Here is a 13,265-nt window from a genome sequence, read left to right as displayed (position 1 = left end):
ATGGGGCAGGGGCAGGCACTGGGCACAAGAGTGTGGTGAGGGCGACCGCCCTGTGGGGACAGGGGCCAGGAGCGAGTTCTGGAAGGCGAGGGAGGCCTGGGAAACAGCACCAGCCACAGGTGGGGACACCTGCCGTGGCGGGGATGCGCAAATGCCACCAGCCCCGCAGTCTCCTCCAGACCCCACTACGGGGCCTGACAGGGAGCGGGGACAGAGGCCCCACCCAGTCTCGGCACAGACAACACAGAGACCGGGGCTGAGCAGGGACAAGGGCCACGGGTCGGGAGGGGTCCCTGCCGGACTGCCCGCTCGGCCGCCTCAGACCACAGGAGGATGAGTATGTCCAGGACAGCAGGACCCTGGGGGGGAAGCAGGCCAAGGACAGGCCAGGCAGAGAAGGGCCTGAATCCTGGTCCATCACCGGTCCCGGGGAAATTCAAGCATGTTCACTAAACATACTTGTGACGTTGACAGGCAAAATTTCTCATGATTCCAAGCCTCTCGTTAGAACAGAAAGAAAAAATCTGAGGTCGAGTGGAGGCTGGTCATACTCCACAGACAGCTGTGCGGGGAAAGAGCAGGAAAACAACCCAGGCTGCTGGTGGCCTGTCTGTGGAAACCGGAGACGCTCACCAGCGGACTCGGGCTCGGAGGCGCCACAGGCGGAAAGCACAGACACCTTCCGGTTACCTTGGAAGCACAGTCGCACAGAAAGAAGCTCCGGAAGCAAAGTCTTCCCGCTCCGAGCACCCTACCTGGCGGTGTCACGGGTGCAGGGCCCGGGCCGCCCGACGGGGGCTTGCTTCCCAGGGCGTTGAGGGCGCCCGCCTGAGACATGGTCTGCATCACCACGGGGCCTGGAGGCCGCAGGTAGGACTGGCCGGGGGCGGATACGATCTGGAGGACGCTGCCTGCAATCAATCACACGGACGGCGGGAGGCGTCAGCCGCAGGCCGTGCACGCCTCTCCCTCCCGGCCACGCTCACTTCCAAACACGGGGGAACAAATGAAGCAAAACACTGAATCCAAAATCAAATTTACTCCCAGCGAGGCAACGCAGAGTTTAGTTACTAGAGAAACAACGAGAACATCTCGTTAACGATGAACGAACACCAGATGGAGCAAAGTCGCTTTTGCTCAAAGTCAAGAAAACGCTCCTCTCATCTATGCAGCTCCTGACTTGCAGCGGTGCAACAGGTGTCCACGAAGGTGTGTCCCACCAGCCTGAGGACCCACACCATTCACGGGGCGAGCCCAGCCCCCGGACCCCACGCTGGTGCTTGCCAGTCCGGAAAGCGCGATGAGGAAACCGCTAAAAAGGGTTTCTGGCCCAAATGCCGCAGCTCTCCTCACTGGTTGAGGGGCTTGCCACACCCGGCCTTTTGTGTGACTCTTTCTGACGTCTTTTACTCTGGAGGAGCGGCCCCACGTTGCGCTCCGACACGCTGGAGGCACCGCCAGACAGCCTTGCCCTTCTGGCCGGAAAACCGAAGGAAGAGCCAATGAAGCCAAATCAAGCAGCGTCTTTGCTGCAGATTTCCTGGGGCTCCGCTCTGCCAACCCGCGCCTGACCACCCGGCGCCCATACGGAGCGCCCCAACCCTGGCTGACAAGGGTCACCTCGTCCCAGGAGGCCACTGCAGGCACCACCTGTGGCCGGGACCCACAGGCAAGGGGGACTCAGACTCTGAGCTGCTGCCACGTGGTAATTTCGGGCTAATCCTCGCGTGCCCCTCAGACCACAGCCCTCATCCTCTGCACGGAGCAGTTACCATAGGAACACGTCCATTCAGACAAAGGCCTGGGGGCTTTGGTCTGGGAGTCAATGCCGTAAAACCTGTATATGAAAGAAGGTAACTTCTCCGTAAATTGCTCGTTCTTTGGTGGCATCAGGACGATTTATTTCATGCTAAAATTAGAAACTAACACATATTTTTACTTTGATTTTTAAGATAGGGACTATTTGGGGCACCTGGCTGGCTCAGTCAGTAGAGCATGCGACTCTTGATCTCAGGGTCGTGAGTTCAAGGCCCACGTTGGGCGAAGAACTTACTTGAAAAATGGGAATATAAATGTAAAAAAAAAAAAAAGGGAACATTTCCAAAGAGCGTATTTTATCAAAAAAACAATGACAAAAACAACACCCTCCCCCTCCAAAAAAAACCCCAGATCAGCGACAGTGCATGCCTCAACTCCAGGCAAGCACGTGCTTTGGTGTTACCCGGCCAGTGCCCTGAACACCCCACAACGGAGGACTCACGAAGGCCGTCTACAGTGTCGGACGTGAGCTCCTCCGAGTCCCAGCGGCAGTTGGGGACGGGAGGGGGGGCCCGGGCCGACAGGAGAGCTGTCTGCGGTCACCACGGGCAGCTGGCCCTTACCTTGCAGCTGCAGGGGCTGGCCGGCCGTGAGCTGCCGCAGCTGGCTATGCGACAAGGTGAACTTGTTCCCTTGGAACTGCAGCGTCACGGGGGTCTCTGGCTGGGCAACTCGGCTCTGCGGTCCCGCCAGGGACGCCAGCTGTGCTATTTTGACCACCTCCCCACCTGCGGAAATGCAGAGGAAAAGGGGGTTAAAACCTCTGGGAAACTTGCAACTCTTCCACTGACGACCGCTTGTGGTCTAGAACCACCGTCTGTGGCTCACTGAAGTGTCACAGAAATGTCTCTTATGGATTGCTTTCTAACGCTTTCAGAAAATATTTTTATAGAAAACAGAAGTTAAAATTAACATTGGATCTCAATGGTTAACTTATTTAATTATAACTGGTAGAGATTTTAAATTATCAGATATTCATATAGTAACGAAACTACTGAGAAATATTTTACTTTTCTCCGTAACCAACGAAAGAGCAGCAAACGTCAAATATGGCAGAAATCTACTCGTAATACGCTTTGAAACTCTAACATCAACCTCTTCAGAGAACTTTCAAAACGTGAAGAAGGATGTGTCCAATTCAGTCCACAGAGGCACACGACTGCGCCCCTGCAAGCGTAAGAGAGCTGGTAACTAGCTTCCGGGACACCCACAACATTTGCACGACTGGGGAATGCATCTGAGGACATACATACGTCGCACAAATGTAGCGTTAAGTATAAAGCTTCACGCTCACTGGAACTAGACTGTAGGATTCGATCCAGAACGATGACTGAAAAATGCCAGACTCGACACTGCTTAGAACACAGGCTCTGAAAACGTAACTCGGACAGAGTCCTGTGCACCCAACTCAGGGAGGTGCTGCCCTTGGGCTGTGAACGGGCACGGGGAGCACGGGGCTCCGACCCCCAGTGGTTGATGATGCACACTAACCACTGCCCCCGGGAAGCCCACGGCAGAACGATTAGCGACACCGTACAGAGAACAGTTAGCGGAAGAGTAGGAGAACGTCCTGCCCCCGGAAAGCAGCGAAGAGGAGGGACAGGAGGAGGCGCAGAGAAGTGTGTGTGGACAGGACGCCCGGCCCTGCTCCATGCAGAGAGGAGGGCGGCGGGGGACTCTGCCCGAGCTCAGCTCCTGTGGCACGGCCCCCCGCACGCCTGGCCCTGACAAACAGAAATGTCCCTCCCTCAGGCAGCTCGCCAAGACAGTCACTCTATGTGCTGGCAGCGGAACGAGGCCTCGTCACGAGGGACTAGCTGAACTGGGGGGTCTCCTCACGACGTGCCCTCGCCCAGCTTCCCAGAGAGGTCTCGACACTGGCCGCACCCACACACCAAGTGCTCACGGGGCATGTGAGAAACGATGATGCCTACGACTGTCTCAGTAAGGACGCGTCCCACAGCACAACGAGCAGGGACACGTGCAAGATTTGGAAATGGGTTAACGACACCGATCACGATAAACAGTTCTAAGGAAATTAAGTAACATCGTGACGTCTCCATCACCAAATCGTTACAAGATGCCTCAGCTGAGCAGTAACTCATGCCAGGCTTCAAGGTGACACTAAGCGAGAGTAAAAACCAGGCTGGTTTTCGGCAACCGCCACCAGTGCCCTCCGTGCTGTCGCTCTGGTGCCACCCGCTTCACGGGCTGAGCCCTGCGGCCGAGGGAGCGAGCCCCCGGCCGGTGCGGAGCAGGAGCGGGGCCACCGGCACAGCAGCAGAGCACGCGCGGGACGGAAGCAGAGCCGACACCCGGTGGGGGGGGGGGGGTGGGGGGGTGGGAGGGGGGGGAAGGGGGGCGGGGGGGCGGGCAAAAGGATGGGGGAGGCCCGGGCCCTGGACGCGGGCCCCGCACACTCAGGGCCAGAAACGACAGCGTGGCGAGAAAGGCAGCACCCGGGCATGGGGTCAGGGAGACAGAGGGGGTGGCAAGGCTCCTGACACACGCTGACCGGACGCGGCGGGACGGGAGGGGCGAGGCCACTTACTGGGCAGGCGCGCCTGGGCCTGCGAGGTGAGCACCAGCCCCGGAGGCAGCGCGCTCTGCCCGGCCGGGTGCGGGGGGGCCTGGGGCGGGGGCGGGGGCGGGGCCCGCGGTTTCGCAGGATGGGCCGCGCTAGGTGCTGCGCTGGAGGTCGAGGCGGGCGGTCTCGGCGCGCCGGCGGAGGCCTGGGAGGTCTGAAACGGGGCTGCCGCCACTGCAATCGATAAGGTTGGTTTGTGCAAAGCCGTTAGAGGTTCTTCACGAAACGCAGTGTTTTCAAACCCGAGTCTCGAAGGAGCAAAGCAAACATCTACCGTCTCTGGAGGGAGAAACCCTCCCTGCAGAGAGGGCGGGGTGCGGCCTACGGGGTGAGAGAACCCTAACTTTGTGTCCGCTGTGCGCTGGTTGCCGAGGTCTGCTGCCACAGGACACGGGGTGCCGGGGGTCGGCTGGTCCCGCAGGAGCCCACCCCCCCTCCCCCAGCACGAGTGCAGCCGTGAGCCCCGGCCGGACGCTGAGGACCCAGTGACTACAGCTGCAACACCGACGGTCGCCTCCTGTCAGCCGACCCGCCCCTTCTTTACGGCGACAGTCGGGCCACAGAAGCGACCCTGAGCACGAGTGGCCTTCTTGAGGTGTCACACACAACCCTGGACCCATGCTTCCCCGCATGGCTGAGAGCCTTCTCCAGGGCACATCCGCGTCAGCACGCCCACAGTGACTCGACTGACACTGCGATGTCTTGTTCGGGTGGTGGGGGGGGGGGGGGGGGGGTTGCGGGGGAGAAACTCCAGTTTCAACAAACCAAAAAGCCTGAAAGTCACGAGCGAGCTATGCGAGGTCCTCCGCAGAGCGGAAGCAGGCGGCCCGTTCCCGTCCAGAGCCACGGCCGCCCATGCAGAGGGGCAGGGGAAGCCGAGGAAGCACATCCACAGAGAGCCGCGGTCTCACCGAGGGCGCGCCAGCACACGAGGCCTACCTTTTGCATCCGGATTTGCAGAGAACGTAGCAATCGGTGGCCGTCCTCGCACGTGGCCCTGCGGAGCGGCGGTGGCCGCGGCGGAAGCCGCCGTCCTGGGCGGGTGCATGCTGGGGAAGGCCACGGTGCGACCCTCGGGCTTCTGGCCGTACTGCACTGGCTGAAACAACCTGGCGAGAAGGCGTGTGTGCCGCTGAGACACGGAGGGCCCGCACCCCACCCCCCTGCCCCACCCCGAGATGCCGAGGGTCCACTCCCGGTGCGGCTGGAACGAGCAGTTCAGCGCAGGCGCGGGGAGGCGTCGACCACCCTCAGGACACCAAGTGGCACCGTCTACCCTGAGGCTGGGGGACACGGTGAGCGTGTGCATCTAACGTTCAAAAGCCTCAACGCTACTGCTTGCAGTGTGAGCGGAGCAGGGGCTCGGGGGAGCCACCTCCAACAGTCAAGTGACAAGGCAGCACAGGTCACAGTGGAAGCAGCAAGGGCGCCTTGGAGGCGATGGGGATGAAACCACAACAGGGGACCTTTCCCACAGCCACCACACGCGATGTGTTCTTTACGTCCCTTTTACCTGGAAGACCGTAACAACGCGAATTCTAGACTCTTACACCCCTGTGCAACGCAAGAGCTGGAGGCAGCCAACAGGAAGCCACGAAACAAAGCCGGGCTGGCCCCCGGGGACGGCAGCTCTGCTGGCCCGTCGTGTATTTAAGGGAGGGGGGCGGAGGGGGACAGAAGGGGGCGGAGGGGGGCGGGCTCCAGGTGCCCAGGGAGGCACGTGCACCACAGGCAACGAGAACAGGTGGCGTTTTGCAGAACGGGTCCCTTTCTCGCTATGCTCCCTATTTTCTCGCTTCCTTCTCATCTGCCGCCCGAGTAGGAGATTTCGTGGATTTCCAACTCGCTAGATTTAGCGCATCTCAAACCACTTGCTTCCACTTCATCATCTAACGTGTCCTGCCCCTCCCAGCCACGCGGCACCTGCAAAATCGACTCAGATGTCCTTCAGGGGTCCTTGTGCCGCGGCCAGGGGCGGAGCCCTCTGCCCACCCCCACGTCCCCCCGACCACACACTGCCCACGGTGCACCCTCTGTCCCCAACAGCGGCCACCACAGCACGCGCTGGGCAGATCCAGCCTGACCTCCCGCCCCGACCTCCTCTCCACACAGTCCCCTCCCACGTCCCAGTGCTGCTGAACCGCCACCAGATTGTTCTTAGGAGAGCAAAGGGCCACACCGCCCTGCCCTGCCCAGGGGGACGGACTGCCCACGCACGCCACGTGCACAAGCTGCCCCCACAGACACTAAGGATGCCAGGCCAGCTTCCAGAAGCAGGCGACTTCTGGAGAAGTGAGAGGATCCTCATCCCGTGGCTGTTTCACCCCAGCCACCTTCGGGTCCTCACGTGGACCCACAGCATGCCTCCTGAGGGGCGATGGGGCTGGGCCCTTCGGGGCGGGGGGGGGGGGGGACAACACATCACCGACCCGATGGCTGATCGGGGGGCCGGCCCGGACCCAAGCAAGGGCTTCGGTGAGGAGGCAGCGCTTCACGCCACACACCTGCTGGGCTTCAGTCTGAGAGCCGCCGGCCTGCCCGACGGGAGCGGCGCGGCGAACAGCTCCTCCATGAGTTTCCGCGTCACCTTCTTCTTACACAGCAGTTCCGCTTCGTGGCGGGTCATTTTATTCTCCAGACCAATAAGATCAAATACAGAGAGATCCGCTTCCTGGAAAAAAAAAAGTTTTGCTCCACGAGGCAGGAAAAAGATGGGAACCCAAGCACATCCCAAACAGGATTGCCAGGCCCAGGCGGCCACGCTCCCCGGGAGGCTCCCTGAAGCCACTCCAAGGCTCAGACGGGCCACCGGACCCCAGCATGCCTCAGTTTCCCCGTCGTTAAGACCATCTCAAGTGCCAGTGGGAATGGAGAAGACAGTGCTGAGGAACGGAACAGACTCAGCAGAGGAGAGAGAGAGAGACCGGACAGCGTGAGTGCCAGCCCTCATCGAGAAGGGGAGCCTTCGGGCAGAGAACCATGCGCACTGGGGAAGCGGAGGTGGGTGTGTGCCACACCGCTCGGTCTGGAGCCCTGGAGACACGCGTTGCACAGGCGGGAGCACGGCCTCAGTCTCCAGCTGGGGGCAGACCCCCTCACCTGTGCTCTAACGAGGAAACACGGCCTCTTGCCCATCGCGACGTCGACAAGGGAAACGGACAGCAGGTGCCGGAGAGCCCCCCGCACCCTCAAACACACGGGGGGATGTGCAAACGGCCTGGCCGCTCCTCGAAAGGTTAAACGCGGAGGAGCCACGTGGCCCCACAACCGCGCACCCAGACGCGTGCCCGAGAAACACAAAATCCGCGTCCACACAAAGCTGCTCCTTGAGCATCCACAGTAACACGACTCACGGCGGGCAAACCGTGGAGGTAAGCTAAGTGTCCCTTAACGGACGACCAGGTGAGCAGACCGCGCTCCACCCGCAGAGGGAATACGATTCAGCCTCGAGCAGGAAGGAAATTCTGACGTGCGCCACAAGACGGATGAACTCTGAAAGCAGCACGCTCGGCGAAGCGAGCCAGACACAAAAGGTGGAAGCAGGCCGGGTACTGGCGTCTTGCTCCCTGCTGTTCAGTGATTAGAAAACTGCTTGGGCCCTAGCAGGCCTCAGTGCTCACTGAACAAGGGAGAGAAAACAGTAAAATGCGACCTACGCCAAGCTCTTGGGATGCCAGGCACGGCGTCAGGTTCTTCCCATGGATCCCACACGCACAGTGCACACAGGAAGGGCATGGTTACAAGCCCCTCCCCGCCCCCCACCAAGGGGGACTCAGCCCAAAGCCCCCCCCGCCAGCGCGTGGGGTGGGGGGCACGCGGAGAACGCCAGGTTCCCGCAAACACACACATGCGGGCACAGGACCCACCCGAGGCGTCAGACGGCCCGTGACGGGCACTTGCCTAGGAGACGCCAGCGTGCATCCCCAACGGGCACCCGGAGTGGTGCCCTGAGCTCCCCGCAAACGGCCCAAGAGCGCACGTGGCGCTAGGAGCCCCTCCTCTGCAGCCGTCGAGCCACGGGCTCGTCCCTCCCGGGCCGACCCAGGGCGCAGACCGTGCGTCAGGGGAAGGCGAGTCTCCAACGCGGGCCGAGCGCGCCGAAAGCAACCTCCCAGCCCCGGTGCTGCGCACAGGGCGCCTGCTGCGGGTGCCAAGCGGACACAGACCTTCCGGGAGTCTCCGTCGAGTGCCTGGAGGACGAGGGAGGCGGAGCGGTACCGCAGGGGCCCCGCCGTGTAGGACGACTCCGGGAGCCGCGGCTCCACCAGCCCCGGGTGGTTGCAGATACGCTGCAGCCTCAGCAGGATGCTCAGCACGTCCACGAAGTGCCCGCTCTTCAGCGCCTCCTGCGTCCTGCTCTCGGGGAGAAACACCAGCACGGGCATTAGCGTGGGCGCCGTGGACACTGCTGACCGCAGGAGCACAGCCGGCGCATCCTCACCAGGTCTGGGTGAGCGGTCCCCCCGGAACACTCACGTCCCGCTGTCCTCCAGGCAGTCAGGACTCTCGGAGCCACTTACCGTTCCCTCGAAACCAGCCGGGAGGCAGAGAGCCAGGAGGGAGGGTCGAATGGGCACACAGCTGTCCCAGCCACCTCTCCCAGGGGAGGACGACACTCTAAATGGGCAGCGGTTGACGTGTTTCCGCCCCACAGTCACGAGTGCCGTAAAGCAAGGGCGGGCACCGGGGCGAGAGCACCCGACCCGGGGGAGGAAGCGCCCCCCAGGTGGGACAGCAGCCCTGGCCCTGCAGCCATGAAGGCAGACACACGGGCCAACCGCAGGCCAGGCCAGGCCCATGTGGGAAACACAGTGGCTGGAGACCCCCAGGGTGAGGAAGAGGGCGTGGTGTCCCCAGGAGGTGTGGGAAGGAGCCGTGGAGACCGAATGGAGGGCAGGCTGGTCCTCAGAGACCCAGGAGCAGAGGCGACAAGACAGAGGGACAGGGAGTGGCAGGGAGGATGCCAGACTTCCAGATGGGCATCGGGGTGATGGGCTACTGCGTCCGAGGACAGGGAAGTCTAGACAGAAGGTGCTCTGGGGACGCCCTCATGAGACCGGGTATCCCTCAAGGGATAGCTGAAGCGGCCGCAGGAGAATGTGGCCAGCTGGCGGGCTGTGCTGGAAGTCAGCAGAACCCCACACGAGCCGTTCTCGGCCACAAAGAAACGGGCCCCAGCAAAGCGGCCGGGCAGGGACAGGGACAGGTACACGGTCTGCAAGCCGGGCTCCGGAGAGCAGAGTCTGGAGAGGGGGAGGGGAACGTGTAAGGCGCCCCCTGTCTACGCGAGGGCCGGTACGAGGGACGTATCTCAGAAGAAAAGGCCGAAGCACAAGCGAGGCCCAGGACCCCGGAAATAAAGCCCTGGAGCGGAAGAGGCTCACACGGACAGGTGTGCAGGGCCCCAGGAAAGGGGGGGAGACGAGGTCTGCCGAGGAGAGGGCGCACCGGAAGCCGGCAAGAACCGAGACCCGGCCTGCCGCCGAGTGACCAGGGCAAAGCTCAGAGCCCGCTCGAGGACCCCAGACCGTCGCGTCAACGTGCAACGAGGCACGTCCGGCATCGGGAGCTAAAGTGGGGTTGGCCACAGGTGTGCTCGACGCCTCCCGTGTGACTGGACAGATTCAGGGAAAAAGAGGTCCACGGACACGAAGAGGACACGAAGAGGAAGAGTCACTTCCCACTGCTCTACGAGCAGCAGGAGCCACGCCACACACAGCCCAGGTCTGCAGTGGCCATCCTCCCACGTCCGCAGGCAGGACCGGCACCACCCCGCCAGGGCGAGCCCAGCACGCCCACGGCCCAGACGTCCTGAGGGCACCGTCTGCTGCCGGTGAAGGAACGCCAGGGGAGCCCCACAGAGGAGGACGGGTCTCCCGCCGCGGGCGTGACAGCGCCCTCCACGGACCCCGCTCTCTGTAACCTGAAGTCACATCCGAGAGAGGAGATGCCGGACGCGAAAGAAGGTGGCCGGTCCCCGGGGCACGGCCGGGGCAGGAGGACTCTGCGGCTCCTCCTCTCCCCTGCAGCACCACCGATGCCACCCGTCAGGGACTAAGACCCTGTCCCAGGGCGCAAGAACGCACGCTTACGTTCCGGCCTCGGGTTTTCCAGAACCGGCCCGGGAGAACAGGCTGCACGCAGACATCATCCCGACGACGCTGCCGGCGAGGACGTGGCACGCACAACGGTCTCACGGGGACACCATGCCCCGCTGGGCCCCCTGAGCCCCACCGAGACCCGCACGTGCAGCCTCAGGGCGGCACCCCGGTCACCACCTGTCCCCTCGGGCCGTCCCGAGTCGGAGCGTGCGTGCCTCGCCGGCCTCTGCCGTGACCCCGGGCAGCAGGGAGGGCACGGGGTGCAGGCCGCGCGCCCTCTCGGCCGGGGGCCCGCTCACCCGGGCTGTAGGATCACGTCCTCGTACAGGGCCTTCTGCCGGCTCGACAGCCGGCACTTGAGCACGTGCTCGTACTTCCTTGTCAGCTGCTTCTCCACGTCCCTCTTCGTCCTCCTCAGGATGAAGGGCTGGGTCACCTGGACGAGACACGAGAGCACGTTGCGTCGTCTCCCTGCCGTCGTCTCCCTCCCTCCCGCCCCCGCCCCCCCCCCCCCCCCCCCCGGCGCCCACCCGGTGCAGGCGGATGACCGCTTTGTGGTAGTAGTCCTGGTTCTCCTCGCTCGGGGCCTTGAGCGGCGGGTGCAGGTAGGGCCTGGAGACGCCGGGGATGAGGAAGTGCACCATGGTCCACAGCTCCAGGAAGGTGTTGTGCGGCGGCGCGTCCATCAGGAGCAGGCGCTGCTGGCTGCGAGCACAGGCCGCGGCTGAGCCCTCGCCCGGCAGGCCGGCCGCGGGCTCGCCGCCCCCGAGGACGCGAGAGGAAAGGCACGGCGGGGTCACGGAGTCCGGGTAAGCGCGCGCCCCGGGGACGGACCGGACGACACGGGCGCCTCGGGACCCGCGGCCCCACACGCCCATCAGGGCGAAGGGAACCCCCGTGCGGCCGACCACACCCGCCGGCCTGCTTCGCGTCACCGGCACCGGCACGGCACCGGCACGGCGACCAGAACCCGGGGGCGGGGGCGGGGGCGGGTCCCACCTCCTCAGGGTGAACACGGCCTCCCAGTGCCTCTCAGTCATGCCCTTGACGCGCTGCATCTCGTCGATGACCAGGCACCTCCACCGCACCCGCGTGAAGGACGCGTAGCCCCTGAAGAAGTGCTTGTAGGGCGCGACGCACACGTTGAAGCTGTTGGGCTCCGTCCACTCCTGCGGCACAAGAACCCGGCCGCGAGCACGCCTCCCCTGCGGGAAGACGGTCCGCACGGCGCCTCCCGTGCCGCCGCCTCATCCCGCCACCCCACTCCTCCGGACCGCCGGCCGCTACAGCACACGGCACACGGCACACGGCACAGGTCCTCCCGGGCTCTTCCTCTGGGAGCGAACGTACTGCAGACACAACCCGAGAAGCTGCTCTGAGGCGTCAACAACCGGTCCCGGAAGACGGGTCACCACGGAGAACCATGGAGGGAAACCAGCTGTTCCATCGTCCGTGGGGACACCGCACGGAGAACGTCACGGGACGTCCGCACGTCTGCACCGCAACTGACTGCGTCACAGGCTTTTCAAAAACGAGCTAACGACCAGCGACGGGACGTGAATACATCCCAGAATACTCACTTTTCCAGTAACTACTACTCAACGTCACGGTCTGACAACGAGGCAGTGTGTCAGCTTCAGCGAACGACAGTGCCGTCTAGTACACTTTCACTCAGGATCCGGTGCCAGATGGCACAGGGCAGGTGTCCCGGCAGCCGGCCCGCATGTCGGCAGAGCCCGGCGACCGTTTACCACGCACGCATCAGGGCGTGCGCGGCACAAGATCTCGCTGGGCTTACGCTGCTCAGGGGCGTGCAGGCAGCAGGGAAGGGACGGCCCCCGATTCTGGGCACGAAGGTGCCCGTTTGCACGGGGGCTTGCCTCACGGGGCATCTGTGCGTTTAGGGGGCTCCAAATCAGGAACCGCCAGAAGGCTCGCCTGACACCGCAAAATCTGCCTTCCGCACAGATGGAGACCCTCCTGTGCGACGTACTCCACGCATCCACCCACCTACCTGTCTCTTTGCTCTCAGCTCTCGGCGGCTGCCCACGTACAAGAGGGTTTTGAGCCCGGGACACCAGCGCTTCAGCTCGAGCTCCCACTTGAGGATGCTACAGCCCCTCACGACCACGAGATGAGGGCCCCAGTTGCCTACGTGAGAGAGGAGACACAGAACCTTCGTCTGTAACAGAAAGCGTCACCCTTTTTTGTAACAGAAAGCAGGCACCCGGCGCCGTGCCGAGCACGGAAGCACGGCAGGCACACGCACAGGCGTCCTCCCCTCCCCTCCCCTCCCCACCCCCCCCCACCCCCCGCTCAGCCAGTGCCCCTGGACAGGAGAGACTCGACAGGGAACTGCCGAAGGAGGACCAGGTAGAGTGAGCGTGCTGCGGGCGCGGGGCAGAGCTCTCCTGTACGGGGACCCTGCTCGGGACACGAGAGGCGCGTGCGGACCCGGCCCGACTGCCGGACCGCCCCAAACCCTCCGCTTCCGCTCGGTCCTCTGAATAACGTTTTGAAGTATTAGAATAACATGTACGTGACAAACGCCAACTTCCGTGTTACAGACGAAACATAAACCAGGTCAGAAGGCGGAAACAGAAGACTCGAGAAAACGGCACGCAGTGCGCATGTCTGCAACCGGTACTCGCCCTGTGCACAGCGTCCCCTCCGGTTCCGAGAAGATCCGCCCAAGAGGAAGGTGAACGAGAATGGAAACGACCGCTTCGCGAAGACATCACGGAAGCGGACGAAAGCTC

General features: G+C 63.1%; 1 protein-coding gene across 13 annotated transcripts in view; it reads right to left on the bottom strand.

Annotated features, from left to right (window-relative positions):
• The window catches only part of EP400 (E1A binding protein p400), a 95,918-nt gene that overhangs the window by 39,282 nt on the left and 43,371 nt on the right, over positions 1-13,265 (bottom strand). For 12 of the 13 annotated variants that reach the window (XM_058691539.1, XM_058691541.1, XM_058691538.1 and 9 more), the window contains 10 exons: positions 12,521-12,657; positions 11,506-11,675; positions 11,037-11,211; positions 10,806-10,942; positions 8,572-8,758; positions 6,910-7,076; positions 5,345-5,514; positions 4,370-4,579; positions 2,382-2,546; positions 756-911 (listed from right to left, as the gene is read on the bottom strand). In XM_058691539.1, the coding sequence (XP_058547522.1) occupies positions 756-911; positions 2,382-2,546; positions 4,370-4,579; positions 5,345-5,514; positions 6,910-7,076; positions 8,572-8,758; positions 10,806-10,942; positions 11,037-11,211; positions 11,506-11,675; positions 12,521-12,657 (1,674 nt within the window). The remainder of the gene's footprint in view (positions 1-755; positions 912-2,381; positions 2,547-4,369; positions 4,580-5,344; positions 5,515-6,909; positions 7,077-8,571; positions 8,759-10,805; positions 10,943-11,036; positions 11,212-11,505; positions 11,676-12,520; positions 12,658-13,265) is intronic. The other variant, XM_058691548.1, reaches the window with a different exon arrangement.

Source organism: Neofelis nebulosa, chromosome 11, assembly GCF_028018385.1.
Source record: "Neofelis nebulosa isolate mNeoNeb1 chromosome 11, mNeoNeb1.pri, whole genome shotgun sequence".
NCBI lineage: Eukaryota > Metazoa > Chordata > Mammalia > Carnivora > Felidae > Neofelis > Neofelis nebulosa.
The sequence above is the reverse complement of the archived record's forward strand: the minus strand, read 5'-3'. Positions and strand labels throughout refer to the sequence as shown.